This window comes from Pleurodeles waltl, chromosome 3_1 (genome assembly GCF_031143425.1).
Source record: "Pleurodeles waltl isolate 20211129_DDA chromosome 3_1, aPleWal1.hap1.20221129, whole genome shotgun sequence".
Taxonomy (NCBI): domain Eukaryota; kingdom Metazoa; phylum Chordata; class Amphibia; order Caudata; family Salamandridae; genus Pleurodeles; species Pleurodeles waltl.
Window position 1 is genome coordinate 1,635,603,354 of NC_090440.1, and position 18,508 is coordinate 1,635,621,861.

At 43.8% G+C, this 18,508-nt stretch overlaps 1 protein-coding gene across 1 annotated transcript in view; it reads left to right on the forward strand.

Annotated features, from left to right (window-relative positions):
- Positions 1 to 18,508, forward strand: part of MYO3B (myosin IIIB) — a 1,099,693-nt gene that overhangs the window by 196,951 nt on the left and 884,234 nt on the right. The window contains exons 5-6 of the mRNA XM_069221545.1: positions 2,653 to 2,757; positions 10,600 to 10,683. Coding sequence (XP_069077646.1) covers positions 2,653 to 2,757; positions 10,600 to 10,683 — 189 coding nt within the window. The remainder of the gene's footprint in view (positions 1 to 2,652; positions 2,758 to 10,599; positions 10,684 to 18,508) is intronic.

The following is an 18,508-nucleotide window of genomic DNA, read 5'->3' on the forward strand; positions in this document are numbered from 1 at the left end:
TATCTATTTGGGCCTGACACCAGTCCTCCAGTTCCATGGATAACCTCCTCTCTGCCAGATCAATCTCCTTCCTTACGACCCCGACAGCTCTTGCGAGGAAGGAGTCCAATGTGGTGGTGCCACTTCCCTGTCTACTACCGCCACCACCACCCCCATAGGACCAGTTAACGGACACCTTTTCCTGCCCATTTTAACAACAAAAAGTTTCAATAACAAAACAACAAACAACAAACTAATGAATAAAAATTAAAAGTATTAAAAACCCACTAGACCCACTAAAAAGGCTCCAAAATGTTCCCCAATATCAGTAAATGTATAAATAGTCACCCTCCACTGGAGATGAAAGAGGGGTGGCCCAGCCCAGCCTCAGACGGGCGATGACAGGCACAAGACGGGCCCGCCCTTGGCCCGGGCTTTGCCCGCACGCGTCCTGCGGTGGCGGGAGCGCGAATCAAGTTTTAAAGGGCTCCTGCCCCCTGTGTCTGTGACGCCGCCTCCTCCTCAGCTGACACGCCTTCCGCGGTTGCAGGAGCGCAAATCAAGTTTTAAGGGCTCCTGCCCCCTGTGTCTATGACGCCGCGCGAATCAAGTTTTAAGGGCTCCTGCCCCCTGTGTCTGTGACGCCGCCTCCTCCTCAGCTGACGCGCTTCCCGCGGTTGCGGGAGTGTGAATCAAGTTTTAAAGGGCTCCTGCCCCCTGTGTCTGTGATGCCGCCTCCTCCTCAGCTGACGCGCTTCCCGCGGTTGCGGGAGCGCGAATCAAGTTTTAAAGGGCTCCTGCCCCCTGTGTCTGTGACGCCGCCTCCTCCTCAGCTGACGCGCTTCCCGCAGTTGCGGGAGCGCGAATCAAGTTTTAAAGGGCTTCTGCCCCCTGTGTCTGTGACGCCGCCTCCTCCTCAGCTGACGCGCTTCCCGCGGTTGCAGGAGCGTGAATCAAGTTTTAAAGGGCTTCTGCCCCCTGTGTCTGTGTCTGTGACGCCGCCTCCTCCTCAGCTGACGCGCTTCCCCCCTTTTCTATTCACCTCTTCCTCTGTTTTACAGCAGCCAACCCCTCCAAGGAACATGCTATAGCTAGGGCGTAACACAGGCTGCTTCAGCCCCTGTGGTGCACGCGGTGCAATGATCAGGATGCCCCCCATTCAGCCCAAAGCCTAAGAATATTTGTGAGATATTGGAGGCTTGGGCCCCCTTATCATATTCTGCAGATGAGCAGTATCATTATGTGTTACGCCACGGAATGCAGCTCTAGTATTTTTAAAGCATTCCAAAGCAAAAAACCACCTTCACTTCGAAGAGACTGTCATAAGACATATCCAACAGAAAACCCGGCAGCACACCAGAGCACCTAGAAGACATCATCCAGGCATGGAGATGAAGGACCACATTAGAGCCAACTGCCATGCCAAGGCAATCTCTGGTGCCCAAACCTGTATGGAATATATATGTGGCTATGCCTTATTTGTGGTTAGATAGAGTGTCCAGGAGAAAGAGCATTACAGAAGCTAAGTAGCTTGTTCTTCCGTGTTCTGGGAAACTGTGTCACCTGATGTGTGAAGATGTTCTCTTTGAACCCAAGGGGGTTGGTCTTTGGCAGAAGGGAGACTAAGAATGTTTTTGCTTTGTGTTGTTGAGGGCCTAATAGAGAACACCTTCGTGTTTGACCTGTGTATTATCTGTAGTTGTTTTAATGACCCTGACCTACCCTTTACCCTCTCCTTCTCCTTTCCTTTCCATGGGCCCATATATCGGTCCCCCATGTCAACTAGAGTATCTGACTTATATATTGCCAAATTGAAATGTAGGCAACAATAGGGGTACTTCAGTAGATAGTATAAAATTGTGGAATACATTTTATTTTATTGCGCAGCCTCTGTTCATGAGAATGACTAAAACATATAAGCATTGTGTCCTTTTTGATTAAACAAAAAAACTAATGGCTAGTACATCTGTTTCAAGTTATAAAGACAAATGGAACCCCAAAGTGTAAACAGCTATATTCTAAAGTGAAGAAGAGCATATTCTACTATTCAGTGCCATACCTGTACACATAAATCTGAAAATGAGACCAGCGAACTAAAACCGACAAACTTAAAGGGAAGCAACACAGAGAAGATCCTAAAATAAACATTCACATAATGTACTACGTCAGTGGTTTCCAACCTTTTGACTTCTGTGGACCCCATTTTATCATTTATGGAATGCAAGGACCCCCACTGAGTCATTATTGGAATCCAGGGACCCCCCACCGAGTCTACTTAAAGCTAGGGACCTAATCTGTTAACATAATTTAATTTTCTAAGCAGTTGCGGACTCCCTGAGGAGGCTTTGCGGACCCCCAGGCTTCCCCAGACCACCGGTTGGTAACCACTGTACTACGTGGTTGATTTATTTCTTAGGAATGAGGGTTTGGAGTGGAGGACAACCTATGGTGCTTTTATCTCCATGTATAGTTGTCCCACTGTCGATATGATCACATTAAGCTGACATGAAATTCTCAGTGAAATCCTGTCAGGTACATTTCTGTAATGCACATTAGTTTGAACTGCCCCGTTTTGAAACAGCCATATGCTTGCTTTCACTTGCCCAATGCAATACGTGATGAAAATATAAATCATGGATGCTGCTGTAATTTACATTTATTTTCTGTTTTTAGTTTTCTAAGCTGTACCATGGCGTTAAGAGATCCTCAAATCCTCCACATATATTTGCTTCGGCTGATGCAGCATACCAAGGGATGGTTACTTTCAGCAAAGACCAGGTGAAAAGTAGCCTTTTTAAATGTTTGTTTAAAAAATGTGGCATTCTTCATGTTGTCTGTTTCTAAAGGGGCATGAAAGTGCTATCTTTTGGAGTATCCTGCATGCTACGCTGATATTGCTGCCGCATAGCTGTCAAATCCCTAGCATATATAAATGAACAACTGCACATTTACGGTGGCACCTTGTTAAATGCAATTGCTGAACTGCAGGAGATGACTGAACTGTGTTATGTGCTTGGTACTCACTTGCTGAAGGCAGTCACTAGATTTCCAATAACGAGGCAGAAAGCAGCAGAATTTTCAACCTTTTTACTGCACCAGTTATGGGCTAGTGCAGTAGTGAATAAAAAATGTCCTACCTATCAGAACAGAAAGATTCAATTCTATTAAGGACACAGAGGCGAGGATTATGCTTATCTTTCTCTACTTTAATAAATAGCAGCTAAGAAAGGTAACAATAACAAACTACTGATCCCATGAACACTAGGGATCAGGAAGTATAAACAGGCATATCGAATAACATGGAGCAGAATGGTAACAGCCAATCAGCATGAATGAGTCCCAATGTAGTCCATTGATAGTGTCTGCAACTCCTCTTTCGTTGTGCGAGACAGGCTGAGAAGTGTGTTCAAACATCTTGTTTAACCGTGTTCCATCCTAAGAAAATCGTAGTACAATGAATGTTAGAATAGCCAATGAGTAGTAATAAAAATAAAAAAAAGCTCTTGAAAGGCTAAACCATCAAATTAAAAAACAATTAAACAGGTACAGGATATTCTGTTACAGATATCAATTTAAAATAATAGTAATATGTTACTAGCAAAGGGAAGGGATCATGTATGCAATTGGGTGGGATAATCCTCGCCTCAGTGCCCTTAATAGAGTTGAAACTTTCTGTTACAATAGCTATGAAATTTTCTATTCTATGTCAGGACCGGCGGCGAGGATTATGCTAGTTTAAAGTTTATCCACTACGGGCTAAGCCATGTCAAGAAATGGTTTAAAATAAAACCTTTTAAAAACAGAGTCCGAAGACCTATCAGCAGCATTCATGATATCCTCCAAATGAGCACCTAAAGTAAACGCTTTGGAGGACATGGCTCCGCGAGTGGAATGTGCTCCGAAAATTGATAGATCAATTCCAGCCTTTTGCATTACCCATCTAACCCAAAGTGCAATGGTAGGATATGAAACAGCTTTATGCAGTTTTCTGAGAGCAATAAGAAGTTGACGTTCCCCAGGGGGGTGGACTTCTGAAGACATATCTTCATATGCTTTGAGGTATCGAGCAACACAAAGTTTGGGGAAATCTGAAAAAGCAGGACAGGAAATTTTTTTTGTGTTTAGTTCTTCTAATTACCGTGAAAGTAACCCCACAAAGGAGAAAAAGTTCTGCTGGAAAAATATAAAGCTTGGACATCTGAGACCCTTCTGCAGGATACTAAACAGAGGAGCACCGCTAGTTCTGCTGTTAGCTCTTTCCTGGGTAAGTAATGGTTATGATTCCAAGACAAAAATGAATTCAAACCATGATTGACATCCCAAACAGAAGAATAGCGTTGTTCAGGAGGAAGAGAAAGCCTGATACCATGAAGGAGACGACAGACAAGAGGGTGCTCTCCCAATGGGGACACGTTGAAGGGAGAGTGTCCAGCCAGGATGGCAGATCTGAAAGTATTTATAGAGCGGTAGGCTAAGCCCTCCATAGCTAGACTAGCTAAAAAAATGATTATGTGCACTACATCAGCGTCCACAGGATTAAGATTCCGTCGCAAACACCAATGAGACCAGCGAGAATAAGCTGATTTGTATTGTTTGGAAGTGCTAGGAGCCCAGGCTTTGAATAAGAGTTCCTGAGCTTGGCCCGAAAGGCCCGGGGATCGACCATCATCCCCTGAAACTCGCCACACCATCAGAGACAGAGAGCCTTGTAGAACCAATTGGTGAGGCATATTATCCAGATTGAGGAGAATTGAAGGAAATAGGGGGAGTTGGATTGGAAAATCCCAAGAAAGTTCCAGAAGAACTGGAAACCAAACTTGAAATCTCCAAATGGGAGTGATTTGGACTACGTTGGCCTGCTGGTGACGAATCTGAGTGGAAGTGCAAGTGATCATCGCGAACGAGCAAAAGTGTACAGTTCTCTTGAGTCTAGTTCTGGAGAAAAGCATCTGTGGTGGACGCTAAAGGTTCTGGCCTCCAGCTGTAAAACTTGGGCAGTTGATCTAGCCTGGAAGCAAAAAGATCCACCGAAAAGGGACCCGAATGGTCATTGTGATTGGAAAAGACACCTGGATGGAGCTTCCAGAGACTGGAGTCTCAAAGGTGTCTGGATTTAAAATCTGCCACCTGGTTGAAGTGACCCGGTAGGTACTCCACTGTCATGGATATTTGACGGTCTAGGCAATATTGCCAAAAAACGGTTGGGAGATCTGACACAGTTTTGGATCGAGTGCCCCCTAGATGGTTGATATAACGGATGGCAGAAATATTGTCCAGCTTCAGAAGGATACATGTCTGAATAGAGTCTTTGGTCCAGCACTTGACTGCAAACGAGCCAGCTAAGAGTTCCAGACAATTTATGTGTAAACTCTGTTCCTCCGCAGACCAGAATCCGCCCCTGGAAAAAAACTCCACAACGAGCGCCCCAGCCTGATCTGCTGGTGTCGTATTCTATGATTAGATCTGGTGCTGTCCCAAAATTTGCTCTGCCATTCCAGGCCTCCATATGGGAGAGCCCCAAACGAATTTCCTCCCAAGCTTCTTCTGAAAGGGAAATCATGTGAGTGCGTAATTGTGCAGCTTTGAGATGTTGGAGAGCTCAATAATGGAGAGGGCCAGGAAAAATCACCTGGATGGAGGAAGAGAGAAGGCCTACCAAACAGGCAATTTGGTGCAAAGAAATCCGCTGCCTGTCTAAGGATTGTCTTAGCTTGTGGCACATTTTTGTCATTTTCTGGGATGGAAGACTCAAAGTGTCTGAGACTGAATCTATCACAAAGCCTAGGAAAACTTCTTTTTTGAGAAGGAACCAGAAGAAATTTTGATTCGTTTATAATGAAACCTAGTCATTGTAAGAGACTGATAGTGATTTGCAATTGAAGAGTCAACTTTCAAGGGCACTGGGTCAAAAGAAGAATGTTGTCTAAAGAAACAATTAGGCATATACCCTGTGCTCTGAGATGTTCCACCTCTGGTTTGAGAACCTTGGTGAAACACCAAGGGGCCGTGGAAAGACCGAACGGAAGGGTGGTAAATTCGTAAGTTTGTTGACGCCAAACAAATTGGAGAAAACGCCTGTGAGGAGGGAATATTGGAATGGTCAAGGAAGCATCTTCTAAATCTAACCATGCTAACCAGTCCAGAGGGCGCTGAACATTGTGAGGGAGGTGAATTCTTTCCATTTTGAAGTGTCGATAGCCAAGCCAATAGTTGATGTAGTGAAGGTTTATGACAGGCCTTTGGCCTCCATTTACCTTGTCGACCAGGAAAAGTTTGCTTATGAAGCCTCAAGGATGCGGATGTGTTGGACAGATAGCTTCTTTTGCCAGCATAGCTGCAACCTCTGCATCCACTACAGCGATATCTTGTGAGGAAAATTAAATAGGTCGAGGAGAAACAATCTGTGTGGGGTTCCCATGAAATTCTATGTGAAAGCCTCTTAATGTTTGTAAGACTCATACATCTGCTGTGATTGACTTCCAAGCCTGAATAAAATTCACCAGACAGCCCCCTACTTTTAGAAGAGAAGAAGGGCGAACTCTTACCTGAATAAGCGGGAGTGGATGATCATCTGTTTCCTCGGTTTCTGAAACGCCGGCCTCTGATCAGGTAGAAATCTGCAAATCGGGTTTGGTCTTGAGGTTGTCCTGACCAGTGCCCTTGTCCTTGAATATGGGCAGCCAGACGAATGGCCCCTGCCTTAACCACCCTCACAAAAAACACGGGAAGGAAAGACTTTTTTGATTGAAAGACTGAGCCTTGTCTAAGGATGTGAAGGTGTTCACAAATTTCTCAAGTTCTTTGATAAATGGCTCATTAAACAGATTACCCTGAGCTACAGGTCCTGCTTCAGAATCTGCCAGCTAACTTCGGGTCCACCTTAATGAAAAGAGACCGGTGGCACTCAGTTGATAGAGCACAGTTAGCGTTACCCAGGAAAATCACGGCACGCTGTGCCCAAACAGACATGACCTCTGGGGAAATAACCGGCCCTGAAGCCTTCGTGTCCTCAGCCATGTCCAAAACGTTTGTTAATGGACAGAGGATATCCAATAGTTTGTCCTGGCACGTCTGGCAGGACATGCCAATACCTTTTTCAGGATCTCTGATGTAATTTTGTAAAAAAGTAGACATTCTGGGGTCTAAATGAGGGGTCTGGGCAACCTTGTCAAATAAAGAGGGGTGAGGACATTCTGCTCTGCTGTGAGGCAATTGCACAATTCTTTTTCCAATAGTTTCTGAATGTCCGTTACAAAAGTGACAACTTTTTCGGACGGGCCCAATCAGAAGACCAAGGTTGAAGAATGTCATCGGGGTCTAACATGCCAGAAGGCTCAGGGATAGAGTTAGGGGGAACCTGAGAAGAAGGTAGCCGGGGTCTGGAAGGGCCAGGTTCTTCATCAGGATCAAAAAAATGATCAGAATACTGATCATAAGTAAGGGATGAGGAGGTATCCATAGATGGGTTGTTATCATCAGACATGAAAGCTTGTTTGATTCTCTCAAACATATCTTGATTGACCCCTGCTGCGCGATGACGCTTCGCAGGGGTAGGACCCTCAGGGAGGTGCTAAAGAACAGGGGCTTAAGGTACAGGTGAAGAAGTAGACATATTGGCACACTCTAGCAAAATCCAGAAGAGCAATGGCCTGAGATACTGCACGGAAAATAGAGGCATCTACTGCATCAAAAAATTCCTCCCATTCATTGAATTCCATTATGGATTTTTTTTTATATATAACTGTATTTAAACAGTGAGGAGGCTTTAATATGGTAAGGCTGGGTGTCCGTCTGTATTATTAGGAAGCAAAGTTGTAAGGTTTTCAGTTAATGGGCCATTAATACCCCTGGTGCAAATAAATTTATCTGGGGTAAAAAGTGCTAAGAAAATGTCTCAAATTTAGTATTAAGTGTTGGGAATTACAGACACTGAGAAGGACGCAGGAGGAATAAATATCTGAAATACTGACCCTGTGGTACAGGGTGTCTATTAAATAATGGAAATAAATAGTACAGACCCCTAAAAAGGGTCGTCACTGAAGGCAACAACAGACTCCCTGCGTGAATGTTCTAAGCTGAGCGACCGAGCTTGAGCGCGGCAGGAGAGAAAACGCCCCCTGCCTGGAGAGCCCGACAATCAACAGCGAGTTGCACCGAAAGAAAAGCAGTCACGCAGGAACGGAAAGAAACGTTCCCACAACTGTAAAATGAAATTCAATATAGAACATAGAAACGAGGCAAAATATTAATAAACAGTGTAAATATATAGCAGAAACAGATAAAATACAAGAGAATGCAGAACATGACACTTATCTCGGCCACGAGCAGCAAAGAAAGAGGATTTGCAGACACTATCGATGGACTACATCGGGACTCAGTCATGCTCATTGGCTGTTACTACTCTGCTCCATGTTATTGGATATGCCTATTTTTACTTCCTGCTCCCTAATGTTCATGGGGTCAGTAGTTTGTTATTGTTACCTTTCTTGACTGCTAGTTATTAAAGTTGAGAAAGATAAACATAATCCTCACCTCCGGTCCTGTGATAGAATTGGCCATATGATCAGGCATTCAGCTGCTGCACGATGCTGCCTGGTGCAGACTGGTTACAACTTTTGCAGTAATGTGACTGTTCAGCAAATAATTTTGATTTTCAAATATAAAATCCCAAAGCAGGAGTTTGTTTTAGAAAAACAAAAACATAATGACCTTGACATCCTAGGAATGTGAGGGTCATTTTTAGGCTCGATTGCGCAAGCGCTCTAGCCTGCTGTTATCTCCCTGTAGGCTTTTAACCATGCCCACAGCACGCCCATCAGTTTCTTTGGTTCGTGGGCTTGCCTTTTAAAATTCACTTGTTTTTGTTTGTGAAAAGCACGCATACGTTATGCCTTTTCCAGTGTTTAGCCCTCCTCGAGCACACCGGCCAACTACTGAAAACATACAAGGCTCCATGTTTTCAGCATGGTTTCTGGACTACTTTTTATTTGTATTTCAAAGGCAGCGCGATCTCGCTGCACATTTGCCGATACGTTTGACTGTGAGCGAACTGTTTCATTTTGTGTGCTCCTTCACGCTCATGGTGTGGCACTTTAAATCGGCTCGCTTATGGTAAACTGTATTCATTTTCATTTTCATTTTATGTGGCAATAAAAGCTCAGTTAGGGCTTTACAACGCTAATAGCTCTAAGTCGAGCAGATGCGAGACCCATTGCATTGCAAATGCTTGTTATTTTTGTTCTGTTTGGGATATTGAGGTCTTTCCTGAGGGTCCCAAACAGGAAAATATACCTCATAATAAGGTTTCTGCCAGCAGAGCCAGCGGGGGCTCGGGTGCGATAACATGAGGGTTCGCCTAACTCTAAGTAAGGCAGACAGAACATCAAATTCTAAAGAACCCTCAATGCTCCTGTCTGACTTTAAAAACTAGCTCCACACAAGACTCCATCTAGGAATCTTCTCTTGAATCTGTGCTCTGTCCAGCAACAAACCATTCAAACGCGTATCACATGAAATCACACACTTGGGTGTCCCTGGCCCTAGCCTCTGGAATGCCTAGAACTCTAAACTCGAGGCGAAGCTCAACCATCTACAATTCCGGAAACATTTCAGACACGCATTCATTTGCTCGTGTCAATAAGAATAGTGCTAGAACAACATTGGTTATGGGTGTTTTACCTCACATTTATTTGGACTCTACTTCCTCTCTCTTCACTGCTTTTTAACCTCTTTTTTCTTTCTGTTTTTTGTAATAGCTGCAAAGTGTCCGTTTTTAGCGTAAATTAATAGTATTTGAAAGGGGGCAAGTATTTGTGCGTGTGGCGCAGGACTTGGATGAAAAGCTATCATACCACTTGGACTTACAAGCAGTGATTCATTTTCCATTAAATTTATGAATATTTCACCCATGACGGTTTATCACTCTGACCTCCTAAGAAAAGTTCTGTCTCTGTTAGAATTGAGAATAGGCCTCTTATACTGGAAAGCAATCATAGATTCAAAAACGAACCCTTTTAGAACTTAGTGCATCATCAAACACCCACAAGACATTACATTCACCTTTCTTCCTGTTGTACAAAAAGTATAAAACTGCCAACTTGTCTTTTTACATCTTATAAATGTAGACATTTCAAAGTTAAGTATGTCCTCGTTTAGTGGAGGCATGATTATTTTCCCGGCTGGTCTGAGGGAGTTTGGCGGGAGGCCTTGTGGGTCAGACAGGCTGTGCTAAAAACCGAGTGCTGAGTGTGGTTCTGCTCACAGACATCTTTAACTCTAGTCACTGGTTATCTCTTGTCACGAGAGATGCTACTTCTGACAAGCCCACTCAACAATGTCTCTATTCACTCTCACAAATACCAGGGGTTATCAGCTTTAAGTACTGTGTTTATGATTTGCTTGCCACAACACATGTAACTTTTCATCGAATGCTCTCTTTATTCAAACAATTTGCCACACTGTTTGGGATAAATGGGGATGTCAGAATTGAATGGGTGAATTGAAAAGCTTTTAGGAAAAAGGTCCATTACGCTGATACTGTAGTATAGCTGGTTGAACCTAAGAGTTCACCAGCAGTGCTGTATTAATCATTTACACTTCATTATTTCTGTTCTGTGGCAGTGCATTATCATCAGTGGAGAAAGCGGTGCTGGGAAGACAGAAAGTGCACATCTAATTGTCCAACACCTCACCTTCTTGGGCAAGGTAATGCCTTTATGTTGGATATTCCTCGTAAACGACAGGCTGGCAGGGTTACCACAAGGGCCCTGGGCTAACGCTAGCATTGCTTGTAATGAAAGTTGTGTACAGAAAAATGTAATGAAAACTTTTTTTAAAGATAATTTAAAAAATATGCGAATTGTTTTTGTATAAAATCACAATATACTTTATGAAATATCTGCATGCCACTTTGCTCCGACTTCATTTGAGCAATGAAATGAGGCTGCGTCCATTCACCATGAAATAAATCCTGAACTATGCAAATCATTTCTGCTACCTACTGTTAACATTCTGTTAAAGTTCTCGCTTCTTCACAGATAACTAACCAACCCGTATCCTAGATACATACATTTCTATATGTTGTATTTACATACCCAGTTATGTCAGTGTTTCCGTGGCAAATGCGCTTTTTGTTTTGCTAATAACTTTGACACCCTTTGACAAATTTTCATGAAAGTTTCCAAAAAAGTGCTCTTTTTGCCAAGTTTCTGCATGTAACCTTACAGACTGATCCGTCAAGCTGAGGGTGAAAAAAAGAGGAGGGGTCCCAAAATGCAAACATCAATGTATTTTCCACAGGCTTATTTAAGAAGCACTACAGCAAACTGTTGAATGGACTTACACCAAATCTGGCGCGGCCTCTCTCCCCTTTTTAATTATATTTGGCCCCAGAGGATGGGATCCCTGGGGCCTAAGAAGGCTCAGGGAGGAGGCTGCCTGTCCCCCTACTTCGTTTAATTGTATTTGGCCCCATTGATAAGGTCCTAGGGTCCTTTTCAGGCTTGGAGAGGGGGCCACATGGACCCCTCCTCTTTTTTATTGGAACTAGCTCCAGTTGAACGAGGTCCCTGGGCCAATTAAGGCATGGGGATTAGTGCTGCACTGCGCTTAATATGTATGTTTTGGCCCTAGGGGAGGGGGCCCCGGGCCTGAAGGCCAACTCTGTGCTGCACACGCCAAAGGCTGTGCGCAGGATGGGGTTGACAGCCTGCTAGGTATTTGGCCACAGAGCCTAGCAACAGGCCAAACCTTGTGGCCAACCCCTAGCAGGCTGCGTACAGTCAAAAGCAGCGCCGGATTTAGCGCTGGTGGTGCCTTGTGCGACAGTCTTTTGTGGCACCCCATCCCATGAACACCTCCTCAGATTTCCTCACTACCACCCGGCATTTGTGCCCCTCATCTCCCCATAGCCCCCCTTTCACATACATTAATTTGATTTAAAGCGCTTGTAAAGGCTTGCCTCACTAATCCACTCGGCTATCCACAAAAACATAGTTCTGCTCTTTGCAGCAGGCATATTAACCCTCTGCGCTACTTTATGGCGAGTCAAAGCTGCCACTAGACAAAACTCCCCTCTCTCTCCCTAGCAGGGACATTAATTTTAAGAGACATATTGACATTTTAATTGCTTGCTAAAGGCTAGACTCACAAGGAACTTTTCAGCAGGTGCTTTCAAATTGCAAATTTCGTAAGTTATTGATAAACCCAGCACCCTACTGAGGTCAGCGACCCCCAATCCAGGCCAGCACCCGGAGCGGCCTCACCGCTCCCACCTTCCTAAAGCTGGCCCTGATCAAAAGCCATGTACAGCGTGTGGTGGGCTGCTTGCAGGGAGTTGGATGCAGGCCATGTCTGCAAGCCAGGTATTGTGGCCAACCCCAGGTAATGCACAACCAAATGTACTGCACAGGTGGGGTTCGCTGCGTGCAGGGAGTTGGATGCAGGGCCTGGCTACAAGCCAAGCCCTGCGGCCAACCTCATGGCTAACCTCATAGCACGCATGACCAAAGGCTGTGCATAGAGTGGGGTTAGCCGACTATGGGGGGTTGGCTGGCTCTGTGTGGGTTGGCAACTGTTGCCAACCTACTGCAGTGCATGGCCGAAGGCTGTGTGCAGCATGGGTTTGGCTGTCTGCGGGCAGTTGGCAGCAGAACCTGGGTACAGGCCAGGCCCTACAGTTAACCCCCTGCCACATACAGGGTGTTCATTTTACATATGGAAATAAAATAGTACTTTATGTATAAAAAACCCTAAAAATTAACTGAAAAAAAAACAAAGTTTAAAACAAAGTTATAGTTAGGTGTGATAAAAAGATCTCTGTTTTTGTTTTAGAAAAAAACCTTAGAAATTCACTGAAAAAAATAAAGGCTAAAGTGATGTTATATTTGGGTGAATATGTCAGTGACAACATTAACGTTTTGACCTAAAAAAAAACCACAGAAATTCACACGGTATAGTTAGGAGGGGCATACAGTGGAGTAGCGTAGAGTCAAATAACGTAGAGTGGAGTTGTATAGAGTGGATTGGCGTAAAGGAGAGTAGCATAGAGTGAAACAGCATAGAGTGGAATGGCATAGAATGGAGTGGCGTAGAGAAGAATAGTACCAGGTAAAGTGGCGTACAGTAGAGTGGCGTAGAATGGAGTGACATGTTGTACAGGTGGGTAGCATGTCATGGAGTGTCTTTTGCATTTCCCAACAACTATAAAAAAGAAACTTTTACACACAATATTCTATAGTCCTGCTAAATTTCATCAAAATCTGCTAAACCATTTTTCTGCTACGTCTATTTAAAAAGTGTATGGAAAATATATTGAGGGATAAACTTGTCTCCACTGGGTAGTTATAGATAGGACTGTGTTTCCATGGGACATGCTTTTTTTGGTTTGCTTCTTTTCACCTACGCTCCTAACTGGAAAGTTTTGTGGACATAAGCCAGATTTGGGAAGTGGGGGCAGAGAAAAAACAGGGGTCCTCATAATGCTATTTTCATATTCATTTTTTCATAGGAAAGTTAGACACAGCTGCAGCCCAAATGACTGAAAGATTTACACTAAATTTGTCAGAAAGCTGGATCATGGCCTTGAAAGAGTGCTTTTTGGGATTTTATGCAAATCCATTCAGTAGGTTTTAAGCAAGTAACAGTGAAAAACTTTATATATATATCACACCACTGTGGATTTGCGGGGCACACAGATTTCATGGAGAGATCTGATTGTCTGCCACCACATCAATCTGGATGTGGCAGCAGCCATCTAAGTACTTGTGACTCAGTCCCGAGTCCTCATAAAAAGGTAAATAAAGGCATAAGGGGGTAGAGTAGGGATACTTTAATTCCCTAAGCCTGTTGGTGGGGTTCCAGAGGGACTGCCTAGGGCCAAAGATGCTTTTGTTTTATAATTTTGCTGCACATTGTGGAGGGTCAGCAGATCCATGACAAAATTAAAAAACTCCCTTGCTAAACCCCCAGCTGTGGGCCAGGGCCCAAGGAGGGTGAGCAGAGTAAGCGGGTGCATGGCCCTGCTCCCTGATCACTGTGATGCCCTGAGGGCTCAATACTCTACAACCATTGTGTATAATAAGCGGAGAAGGTGCACAGCATGAATCCCCAAGCCTTAATAGGCCCTGGGACCCCATTTCTCAGGGCTGAATTTGCATATTAAGGGGAGATGGGCCACAGAGCCCCCCTCCCTGAGCGTTAATAGGCCCTAGGGACGCCATCCCACATGATACAATTTACTAATTTATTAAAGGGGCCAGTTACTACACGACTCCCATCCCTGAGCCCTAATAGGCTTTTGGGACTCATTCCCCCGGGTCTGCCTTATTTTCTGTGTGCTGGGGAGTTTACCGTGGAACAAAGTAGTTTCCCTGCCTGCAGGGAAACAAAAGTCTGCTCCCACCCTCTAGGAGCACTTTAAAGCTCCCTCCAGGTGCGGGCAAACATACCTTCCCTGCCTGCAGGAGCATGGTCAAGGAAGGCATAACTGCTCTTACTCAGTGGGAACTTTAAAAATGCTCCCACTGGGGGGGGACAACCTTCTGTTTGCAAAGCACACATTGTTCCCACCTGGTGGAAGGAAACAGAAACATTTGTATTGCAGGCTCCTGCAGTTTGCAGGGAGCCAGTTGGGGCTGTAGGGGTCCTGGGGCTCCCCAGTGGCCCCCAACTTGCTGCTTGATGGGTGGCGGGGACCTCCTCCCCCAGAGCCAAATGCAATTAGAGTGGGGAGTGCATATAATTAAAAATAGGAGCAGGCTGCCCTGTCTCCCTACCTCAGGCTTCTTCGGCCCGAGTACCCCATTAAAGGGGCTAAATGAAATTAACCCGAGGAGGAGGGTGTGAAGCGCCCTGCAGTGAACCTTCTATGGCTCTGGGGACCCCATCCCCAGGTTCCACATGTAATTAAAAAGGGGAGGGTCCGGAACCCATTCCCCAAGCCTTCTTGGGCCCCTGGGACTCCATCCCTCAGGTCCTTTCTTTGTTACATGTGGATGCCCAGGTATCCACCCGAGGCACCCACCAAGCAACATGTTATGGCCGCGGTCCCACATAGCCCTAGATGACTCCCTGCATAGTGTGCGAGCCATCATTGCTCCCTCCCATAGGAACAGATTATTATGCATGTTCCCTCCAGGGCAGGAGCAATTTCTGTCCTGTTTACATGCCCGCAGGAGTGCGGGCAGAAAAACAGAACAGAATTCTGCTTCAAGCTGGCAGGAGCATTTTTAAACAAATATTTCCCTGCCCGCTCTAGCGAATTGGCCTAAGGGAAAAAGCTCCCTATGCTCTATTTTTTTTAAAGCTGGGTTTGAGGGACTCTTGCAAGGGTCCTTCGGACCCAACCATCCAGACGTCCAATTATTTTTTAATCTTAATTTCTAAAAAAAACCTTTGAATGGATTTACACTGAATCACAAAAAGCACAATCTGCGGTCCAAGGTCTATCTTCGTGTCAAATGTGGTGTAATTCTGTTCAGCATTTTTTGCGGTAGCTCTGGCTGAAGAAGTCTGGGGAAATTGTATGGAGACTTTTACTTTTGGCCCCTCCCCTTTTTGTTAAGGCCCCCACTTTATGGATCACCACAAAACCTTCTAGAAAAGAGCTGACGTGAATTAGATTTTTAAAAAAAGTTTATGAAGATTTGTCAAATTATGCCAAAGTTATTAGCAAATCAAAAACTGCCTTGTCTATGGAAAAGCAATCTTAACTATAACCATGTTAACTCCTGCCATACAGTATAGGGATATTGCAAGTCACCAAACAGTTGCTTGACCATATAGAAGACTGAAGCAAAAGACTGAGTTCCTTTGTAAGGTCATGAAACTTTGAGGTGACTTACAATATCCCTGTATTGTTTGGCAGTATGTTTATTCCACATAATACATGGGCAAGCCATTAAACATCTTGCAAACTGCTTAAGTTCTTGGTGTGTTGTACTTTCATAATAAGGAGATAGGTACTTAGATTTACTAATGCTTTGCAACACTTGTAAAACACAAACCTGGCGTAAAGTATAAGGCTGGGGTTTACTGTCTAACACAAATCATGATTTTCATTGGGTAGTATCCTAAAGTAATGCAAGGTAGTCTTTTGTGCTGCTTTGCTATACTTTGTGTCAAGGGGGCATTTCCTGGGTGGTGCATAGACGTTCCTATGCACCAGCCATGGGTGGGTTTTGATGCAATTTTTTATCTACAAGCATTGGTAGACTTGGATATGCATCTAAATCACATGCCTCCTCGAGGAAGCCGTAGCGAGAATTTTTTTTTATCTCTCCTAATTTTTGCAACTTTGCATATGGTCTGCACTCTACAGCACATATACAAACTGGGAAAAGCTTTAACGCATAGGCTTTTACTGGAAGGGATTTTTTTCCAGTACAAAACCTACGGTTGAGAGAACATTCACACCCTTGCACTATAGTGCAACTGTGTGTGCGCTGGTGCATGGCTACCAAAAATGCACCTTTGATGCAAAGCAGCACAGCAACCTTGGAGCAGCATTTCCTTGCGTCAAAAAACAGCAGCTTTGGAACAAGATGTTTACAGACATGAAGAATATGTACTGTAGAATTAAACACATCAAAAACCAGTTAGCAGTTAGATATTTATTGCAAACAAACATGCATAGAGATGACCTCTTTCCTAATTACTTAAAGCCTACACAAAATAAGCATATTGCATAAATCTCTCCTTCTGCTGTTCACTTCTTATTGAGAAAAACAGATCAGAAAAAAGAAAAGCCAGGATTCATTTTCAACTGCTGCTTTAAATATGATCTGTGCTCAGCTTTTCCTCTTGGCTGCTGACTCTAGCAGCAGACACTGTGTCATCAGATGTAAATTTTAATAATTTATTATAGTTTAGTAGGTACATAATGTCATTATTACAGATGACTAAAGACATCACAAGAGGCCTATAATAAAGAAATAACTGTCTGACTTTTATAAAGGAATTGCATTCTCCCAGGTATTTTCAACACATATATGTTCATTTGTATATATTTTACAGAGTTCGGATGTTTGCTAATAACTGTAGCACTGTTTGACAAATCTGTGCAACAATTTCCAGACATTTAAGATTTTTTGCTTCTCCTTGATATGGATCTTTACAAAAGTTGTGTGTGTAGAGGTTGGGTTGGCTACATGAAGCCAGCAATGGCTGTGCACAGGCATAGGATGTGAACAATAGGCTTTGGTTGCATGGTGGTTTGGGTGCTAAGTCCAACCTATCATAGCCAAACCCTTTGGTAAACATATCTGCACACATGTGAAGACAGGATCTACCTGAGGTTGGTAGAAGGAAGGTTTGTCACTGGACCAGACCACGGGGTTCTCCTGGCAGTTAACCACCACCGTACACCTCATTAGGCAGTGTGCAATGGGCTTGGTTGCATGGTGGGTTGGGCACAGTGCCTGGACTTGAAGACTGCCCTCATGCACACAGCCAGTGTCCCTGCACAACAACGGTTAGTTTCATGAGAGAGCAAGCTCAATGCCATGAGGGGAGCTTCCACTGTGAACGACTGAAAGCTTTGCACATCAGGGTTTAACCATACAACAGGATGACCAACGACATTGATGACCTTATTGTGTGAACATGTAGAAGATGTGAACAGAGTGTGTGCAGAGGGTGTGCACAATAAGTAAGCAGAGGAAACTATTTAATTCTTCATTATTAACCTCTTCAGAAATAACCATACACTTTATAATTAATACTGGCGAAAACGTTTGAGATGCCAGAGAGACTTAGGACTTCTGTAACAAGTGCTTTGCAAAAATTGGCCATGTGTGTCAACAGAATACAAATTGATGGTCATCATAACCCCTAGCTGTTGGCACTACATGAAAAGAGGTGTAATACTGGCATAATATGTACCAGGCACAAGTGTGCCCCACGTACACAAGATGCAGATAGGTTATCATAAGGATTATGGTGTATTTCATATTCCTATGTACTATATTTTAGTAAGAGGCTGACTTCAAATATTCTTCCAAAAGATAAGGGCGATTGTGAAGCCTTTGGGCTATTGGTGTGTTTTAAGGTATTGCTAATTATAAATAAAGCTTCTCCGAGGAATACGGTGTCTAGTGGAGGCTATGGAAGTCTACACATACAGTGCTTCCAGAGAGAGGATATGGTACTACGATGGTGTCAGCTTATGACACGTCGGTGTTCACAGTATTAAAATTAGTGCATGATGTTCATAAAAGCTATTGCCTAACCGAAGAATATGTCTAAAAGAATGGATATATAGGAAACTTGAAACAATGCACACCATCAATATATATCATTGTGTATGGAAGACACAAAATGTCTTTATATATTTGCTACTACTCTTGGATGATGCCACAAAATAAAACCTCTGAAAATTAGTCTTCTAAAACATGATCAAAGTATGTTTTTATGTGATTGTTAGCACCATTTGTAAAAGCAGTGCTTACAACGGTGATGATATCAATTATATAATATGAGATATCATGAGTGATGGGATTTGAGATGCCATTTGAAATTGCCTTAATGATTA